Here is an 8163-nt window from a genome sequence, read left to right as displayed (position 1 = left end):
TGTACGTTGAGGTAACGGACCAGCGAATTGGTTTGGGTTGAATCGATCGGCAAGGATGATTGCTTCATCAGGGCAGATTTGGGAGCAACAGAGCAGATAGAAAAAATAGAAATGTCAGTTTTTCAAGTTTAGATCTCAAATTTGTTTGGAAGCTGGAGGGAAGGGATTGATAGGAGCTGAAACAGTACAAACACGGTGATTGAGACTGAACGTTCACCAATGAGCGAATGAAACGACCAGTAGTATGCGATCGCTGCTGGTCCATACAATCGCTGATGCTGCCTGGGGATGGAGGAGGCAAGTGGGCTTAGTGATAGATTGATAGGACAAAAAATAACAAAAGCAGGATGAGGAGAGAGCCTATCGTCGATCGAGCTAGTATGTACTAACCTCCATTGATCGAGCTGCCTCTGATATGGTTGGCCATGGCAGGGCCACCTAAGACTTGCAGTTGGATCAATGTGTCTGAATGGCGGATCGGGTTGTTGGGGGGGTGAACGGCTGCCCCGCATTTGTTTGGACTGCGGCAAAAACCTGACCGGTTGGGTTTGCAAGGATGGGGTTCATGACATCTTTGGACACCCCGAAACATGCCACAAACCCCGGGTGCCTGTAGAAGCACCAGAGGAGGCTCTTCCCGGCTTGAAGACCACAAAATTTTGATGCAGCTTCAGAAGGCCTGCGGTGCGAGTGGAGTATGGAAGAGCAAGGGGACAATGTGTGAAAAATTGCCCGCTGCATTTTGCCCCTGCTGATGAAGGCCTGATAGAAATTGATCTCACATCATGCTGCACATCTCTGACTGGAAGGGTGTGTTCCTTGCCATTTCATTCTTTGGGCGCAGGTTGCAGGTTGCGCCAGTGTTCTAATGGTGTGGAATTGGTGGCCACTGCATTCTGTTTCTGATCAAGCAGCGCCAAACCATTGCTTTCACTCCCAATCTCTGGTGAAATGGTCATCATGAAAAGTTGGACCCTCCATGTTGGTTCTCCTCAATATCCTGAATTGGATTACAGCTGATTCCTGAAGAAGGGACATCTAAGCTGCAAGCTGACCCAACCAGATTGACTTCTACAGACGAATGGGAACTTCTATCTGTCTTGACAGTTGGATTTTCCTCCTCTTCCAGCTCACAACTGCCTGTCAAGTCTTGATTTACAAAGAGTATAAGAAGAGAGCTGAACATAGGAGTATTGCCTCAGGGTTTGCACAAATTATCCTCAGACCATCAATTGGAAATTCATTCCAACTTGGATTTGGATAAAATGAGAGAAATTGGGTACTGTTTATCCAGTACGAAAGGTTACATTGTACATAAACCCCATAGAAAATGATAGTTGAATCTTTGTGTTGTTCCCCCATTATCCTGTGAATAAGATTCAACGGTCCGCATTGAGCTAAATTATATTCTGCTTGATGGATCATGTCTTGATGAATTGTAGATGAATTATAAATGATTGATTTAGTTTAGTAACCAGACAAAATTCAATCCAGAATAATTACAAGGAGAAAGTCCTCTGGAGCCAAAAAATAGAGAGTTGTTATATTTGAAAAGCTTCAATTTCACTGTCTGAATGTGTGGCAATCATGGTCACAACATACATTGAGTTCAAGGGAGTCAGTCTGAAGTAAGCATTGCTATGTCCCAAATCTGAAAGAACTACAAAGTCACACAAGCCTTCAAGATTTTGCTAATTGAGTTGTGTCTGGTAAGAGGAGTGGAGAGTAAGGGTTGCCAGGGCCCGATGTCAAATATGGGGAGTTTGTGTAAGTAAATTTGATAATATGAAAGAAAGTTTACCGTGTAGTGTTTCAGCTCATAAACATTTGTGGGTAAAAAATGATTACACTAGGAAAGGTCTCATACATTTTATTAAGGCAGAAGGCAGAGGGTGAAAAGAAGTGGACATGATCAAAATAATGTGTGTATGCTCTTGATAGACTCAAGAGGTGAGCAGTAAATACTCCCAGGTTTTGTGGCAAGGAATAAAATAGCATGCTGCCGATTAGATTCTGGAGACGGGTCTCCTCTGCACCAGTGGAAGTTATTGTGTCACACAAACGTACGGCCGTACGTTTGTGTGACAAAATGGGTGCACCACTCCGCTTGCAGGGAAGATATTTTCTTCTTCTACAGCCAAATACATGCATGAACCAAAGAGATCATCCTGGTGGTAGATCCGACAAAGGCCATAGTTGGCCAAGTTTGGTCAATTACCCTCTTGTCCTGCAAACTACAAAATCAACACTCATCCCCGCATCATACAAATGCATGTGGCGTGTGATGGGACAAGTAACTTTATTGGTGTTTGGTTCATGTTTGTGCCCAAGCTGCTACGTAGGTAGCTGAAAGGGATGATGCAGAACTCAATTGTGATAATTTACATAATAGAATTCCTTTGTTCTTGCCTGGGTGTGGGGGTGGATAGCCTTTCATAAGATAATGATGAAGGGGATTGGTGGTGAAATAGCTTCTTGACAGAATTCTGTGCACGAAGAGAGTGGTTCAGAAAAATTATAAGAGATGGGAGCTTTGCCCACAAATCATTCCCCTCATGCCATCATCCTTCAACTCGCAAATCCACCAATCCACAATCAAAAGTAGTATTCGGATATCCACTCACAATGCTTGATTTTGTTGGTAATATCCACATGTCTTTGACCCAACTCTGCTCAATCACCATTGTTGATAAGGAGATACACATGGTCAACTGTGTTGCCAGTCCCAACGTAGTTAAATATATATCAGATTCTGAGACAGCTCAATTCCATATAGTACTCAAGACATACAGCTCCATATTCCCACCTCTCCTGCTTGATAGAGATACCCAAGTTTTCATCTCCGGACACGTTGCAGCCTCATCTGCAAATTCTCATCCAAGAATTGATGTGCCACTTGGTTCCTGGATTGCACATAAGGGGGATCTTGAGGTGTCGGTTGGAAGCCAAGTCCAGAAAGCCCTTGTTTTCGGAAGCGTTTATGTATCGAAGGTCTTTTGGAACCGCGGGAACCAGTGGAACAGCTATGTCAGAGTTTTGGACTCCTCCCTTGGAAAGGTGTGTCCTGTATCACAACTTATTCTGCTTATTGTGATTATTGACTGAGGATTGTTGTTTGTTTTGGGGAATACCTATTCCTTTCCTTGAATTTTATTAGAAGCTGAATGTTCAACTATCCGCCCGGAATGGGACCACATTGCAAGGAATTCAGAAGCTGGAGCGTGGTGACTGGATACAGGTTCAGGGGTGCAGTGCACAAGGGATTGCCCAAGAAAATGGGGTGTTCAAGGTGAAGGTCAGTTTGTTATACACAAAAAATCATCCTTTCATACCCGAAAAAGCACAAGCTAACTAAGTGATAAATGGTTTCGGGGAAAGATTGATGTCTTTGTAGTTTTGGGGCGCTCCGAATCAACTCTCTATGCTCTCAGGAAGGATCCGAGGAAGAGGTTTGACTTGAAGGTGGACGATTGGAAGCCAGAGAAGAAGGGAAAGAAAAGAGGAGGAAAGAAGCTACCACCCAGGCGTTTTTTCAGATATTCAAGATTTTCAACAAAAAATGATATCTGATCCGGTGCAAAGTCCACTTTGACCAGACACATTGGGTTTGAAGTAGCCAATAGGAAATTCACTTAAATTTGTTACTTGTCATTGTAACCTCTTGCTAGAAGTTTTCTCACCTTCCCAAAAAACCCCAGTCCAGTGCAGGTCAAATTCATAAGATAGTCTTAGATTCTTTTTTAATTATGATATGCTTTGTTGATGTCTACTTGTGTTAATATTGGTTGACTAACTCTCTACAAGAGGACCCCTTTCAAGACAGAAATTTTTTTCTTGTGACAAAAACCTTTCTCAACAGGTAGGTCCAAGGGAATCAAAAGCTTTACTGATGTAATCCTCCTGCCGCATCAAAAATACACAATGTACATAAATAAATTGTATGGTTTGAGGTGGAACAAGTGATTGAGGTAATGGTAACGATTCAGTTCTTTGAATGTGTAACAATTGCAATCTAGCAAGAAATTTTGATGCGCTGTGACTACCTTTTTTGGCTGGTTGAATCAAGGGTCTGGTGAGAAGCATTCAACATTGGTTTTTTCTGCAATTTTTCCATCTCTAAGAAATTTTAGTCTCAGCTTTGTGGAGGCTTGTGGCTCCTTTGCCCGGGTAGCTAGGTGTTGGCAAAAACTACAAGTAGTCCAGCAACATACTCTGTCTATACCTCTAGTTGTATCCGACATCAGCTTGGAGTTTTTTTAGCCTTGCTGAGGACTTGGGTGCTGACAGGTGTTTTCTTCAGCTCCCCCAGTTGAACCTTTAGTCTTGGTTGGTTTTATTCAGCATATGTATGGATGACTGGCGGAAATGCAGCAAGGTGGGTGATTGTCACGCCAACAGATCTTTGCTTGAATTGGCTCTTACCTTTGGTTTCAAGTGATAGCTTCTTTTTTCAGTGACCTTGCAATGAGCTGATTGTCTTGTGTCGTTATGCTACCAAGTCTCTATCTGCATTCACTTAGGTGTTATAAGTCTCTTCAGATTTTGTGCGGGGCTGCCCAGGAGTTTGCTAGGCTTACCACTTGCCGCAGATGGCTTACATAGATTGCAGCAAATGACTCACAACGTCAGGCCAGTTCTGGTCACCTCATCTCACCCAAATCAGGTTGTAATCTTTGCTCCAAGAATTCCAACTTCGAGAAATCTATCATCAAAATAGCATTTCAACATGTGGTAGGTAGGAGAAGAATCAATTCATGAGGCGGAGTGTGTTACTCATGGGATTGAAAAACCAAACAAGCCAACAAGAAACATGTGATAAATAGGAAAACAAGCAGGTATATATATCAGAGATTATTTTTCAGTAATCTGAGAGGAGGAGTGGGGGATGAGGAATGGGCTGGTGGGTTGCTTATGTTGCCAGTGTTTGAGGAAATTGGTGGTAATGGCTTTGGCAAGTTCAGTCCAAGTGGGTGGTTTGTGGAGTGTTGAGATCTTGTTTGGTGACTGAAAAGCTGGTTGGAACAGCTGGACAATATAAGCAGAGAGATTCTTCCATATTGGTTCTTCAGGGGTGTGTTGGGCCACCGAGTTGTCCATGATGATTGACATTGCCTGAACAAAAGACATACATTCCGAGACAGGAGCAGTGCGGTGGTCCCGGGAGGAAATGAAGAGTCCCCAAACACCAGCTAGTAAGAAATATATCAGAGGTTGAAAGTTTTGCCTCGACTGATGGGCTCGGAGTCGCTTAGCCAATTCATCCTTCTGGTCGGTCAAGGATGAATCCCCCTGGGTTCTTGTGGTGAGTGCAGCAGAGTCGCCAAGTTTCTTGGTGGAGCTTCGAGTTGCACGTGAAACTTTCTTCCTCTGGGTACCTGTGAGAGGTTGTTGGCTGAGACCGTGTGTTTGGAAGATGACATACCCCATGAAAACATCAATAATCATGTTACAAAAGGTGTGGAGTACATCGACAGAGTGAGATCGTGGAATAACATCTGATTCAGCGGTTGGGATGTTCTCATCAGTTGAATCAAATGTTGAGGATGAGTTCTTCATGTTTTCTAGGTGATCAAGGACTTGTACTGCCTGTGTGATCTCATTGTCATCTTCAGCGGTTTCAGGTGGCGGTGGTTTGTAAAGGTTTTCAGCCATGAGTTTGATGGAGGCTGCAACGATCTTGGCCCAGCTGGACGTGAAATTAGCTGGAGGGTTTTGAAGCCGGACAAGGAACCGGACAAGAGTCGACTCAGGATGAGGTGTCTTGACAAACGGTGAGATGATTTCGTGGGGCTGGAGTTTTTCATCCTTATTCAAAAATCTGGAAAGAAGTGGAAAGTCGATGATATCGGGACAGTACCACTGCTCATTGGTTGATGGTCCTAGAAATTCTGGGGCTGAAAAAGGAAAAGAAATAAGCTGATGTATAAAAAGGAGTAGGACACTGCAGCAAAAAAACTTACCCAGAGAGCTAATGTTCTTGATCCACAATGAGTACGAGCAAGATGTCCTTGCAAAATGGAAGTCAGGGTTAATGAGGTGCCTCGGTTTCCATTGATCTGGCTCGGAACTGGACCAGTTTGGATAGAGATTTCCACATATCCTGATACTTATTCCAGTTGGGTTTTACCCCGTCGAGTTCCTGATGGAGCTTGACCAGCTTGATTCTAACATCGACCGACTTGATGATCGTAAGGTTGCTGTTGGTGAGAGGGGTGGATGTATTGTTGGGAAGCTTGTCTCCTGCTTCAAGAGGGTTGTTTGTGGTAGGTACAGCAGATTCTGAACTGGTGGTGGGCTGTGGTGGCACATCGGAAGGAGTTTGTGGTGGTTGATTTCCGTGTGGGAGAGAGCTCGTGGAGGCAGATGGGACGCCAGGTGTTTGAGATGGTGGATGTGGACTAGGGAGGAGAGAGGTAGGGATCGAGGTTGTTGGCTCCTGTTTGGGTGGTACTGGCTCAGACAGTGGATTGGGAGGTGGAACTGAGGAAGGATCCAGAAGTGGGTCAGCTGGCGCGTTGGTTTGACCTTGATCTCCGGCTGGAATTTCAGAATGTTGGTGCTGTTTGTCCAAGAAATGCTGAACGTCCTTGAGTGTTGATTCAGCAGGTTGACCGCTAGACACATCGGGAGCTGGCTGGGAAGGAGGTGCTGTTTGGTCAGAACCTATGGGGCCGGTGATTGTTGGTGAAGAATCGGGCTTTGGGTTCAACAAGTCGACTGGTTTGACTGAGTTACCCTTGCGGGTTTTTGGTTTCTTCCTGGTAGGCTGCTTGGAAGCGGTTGAGGTTGTGGGCGGGTGAATTTTTGTGGAGCTTTGGTGGATCTTAATTTCTTCATCTTCGGGGATTTCACCAGTCTCTTCCCAAGCTGCAATGGAATGTGTGTGAAACGTAAGCTGTGATGTGATGATGGTCGAGGAGAGAGTTGAGGAGAAATACCCACTTCGCTTGGTGCTAGTCAAAGCCTTCTCAAGTGTGTTCACTATCTCCTTGGTGGTCTTCGGCAGTTTGAGACGGCGTAATATACGTGTGGCTTGCTTGGCTTCATTCAGGTTTCGGTTGAATTCTTCAGATGTGATTTGTTGAATTTCCATATCGAGGATGGGCTCGCTGGGGTTGAGTGGGGCAGCCGATGTTGGATCGTTGGAGTTCCTTGAGAATTCTTGAAACGAGGGGGCAGGAAGGATGGGAGCAGGGGGTGCTGCACAGCCGGGGAAGTTCATATCTAGTACTGCTTGGGCTGTATAAGAAGGGAGGGGAATTAGATTTTATGTATGTGTAAAACATACATAGCTGGTACTTACTTGGGGGAGGAGTTCCGTGGTTGCTGGGAGTCACCGTGTCTTGCAATTTGGGTGTATTATCAGGGCTTGGATTTTTGGGTGATGGCAAAGTCATTTTGGAAAGCTTGAGAGTTGGAAGGTGTGTGATGGGAAGGAAGGGAGTAGTCTTTTGTGGATAAGAGGAAAGTGGACGTGTTGGATTTTGGATGGGAGGGAGGAATGAAGCGCAAATGGGCAAGGGGGGAGTCTATTTATATTAATTCTCCCCAGTGTGGTACGCCTCAGATACCGCTGAGTGCAAATTTTTGTCCCTTTGTGCACCCACAATCTACCCCTTTGACCGCATCTTCCCTAGATATGTTTGGTCTCACAGAGCTTATTATGTCACATAGTGGATAATCCTTTGTAAGAAGTGGTGGGTGCCATCATCATTATGCCCTTCTAGATGAATCTTGTATATATTTGAATTCAAGCTCACCCCACTCAAAGGCCGGCCTCCCGCTTAGTCTTGTGGATCAAGCAAGGATTTAACCAGTAAATCACCGCCCACATCAGCTATTCAAACTGAATGGGTTGAGGCAGGCACTCTCCTAGCTGCCACTTAGCTAGTATGGGTGCACAAGAGATTCACAAGGCAGTTGGAAGTCTGGGACAAGTCCAGAAATCCCCTAAGTTCCACTTGGGTTGTGGCAGACTTCGGATTGTCTTCCAACAGGGCGGTGCCCAAAATTTGGATCTGGGCTTGAAAATTGTTCACCTCACTAACTCCTGTTACATAAGCATGCATCTGATACTTGGGGATTGCACCCACCGGACTGTGTCACACAAACGTACGGCCGTACGTTTGTGTGACACAGTCCTGCAGCTAGCTTGCCTGCAGA

General features: G+C 44.9%; 1 protein-coding gene across 1 annotated transcript; it reads right to left on the bottom strand.

Annotated features, from left to right (window-relative positions):
- Positions 1–4171: 4171 nt before the first annotated feature.
- On the bottom strand, positions 4172–7397 carry PtA15_10A734 (uncharacterized protein; the record flags this gene model as incomplete). The annotated part of the gene is made up of 3 exons (XM_053160941.1): positions 4172–4216; positions 6272–6663; positions 7304–7397. 3 exons carry the CDS (start codon positions 7395–7397, stop codon positions 4172–4174), a joined length of 531 nt encoding a protein of 176 aa, XP_053024865.1.
- Positions 7398–8163: the final 766 nt, after the last annotated feature.

This window comes from Puccinia triticina, chromosome 10A (genome assembly GCF_026914185.1).
Source record: "Puccinia triticina chromosome 10A, complete sequence".
NCBI lineage: Eukaryota > Fungi > Basidiomycota > Pucciniomycetes > Pucciniales > Pucciniaceae > Puccinia > Puccinia triticina.
Note: the sequence above shows the minus strand (reverse complement) of the source record. Positions and strands in the feature narration are given on the sequence as shown.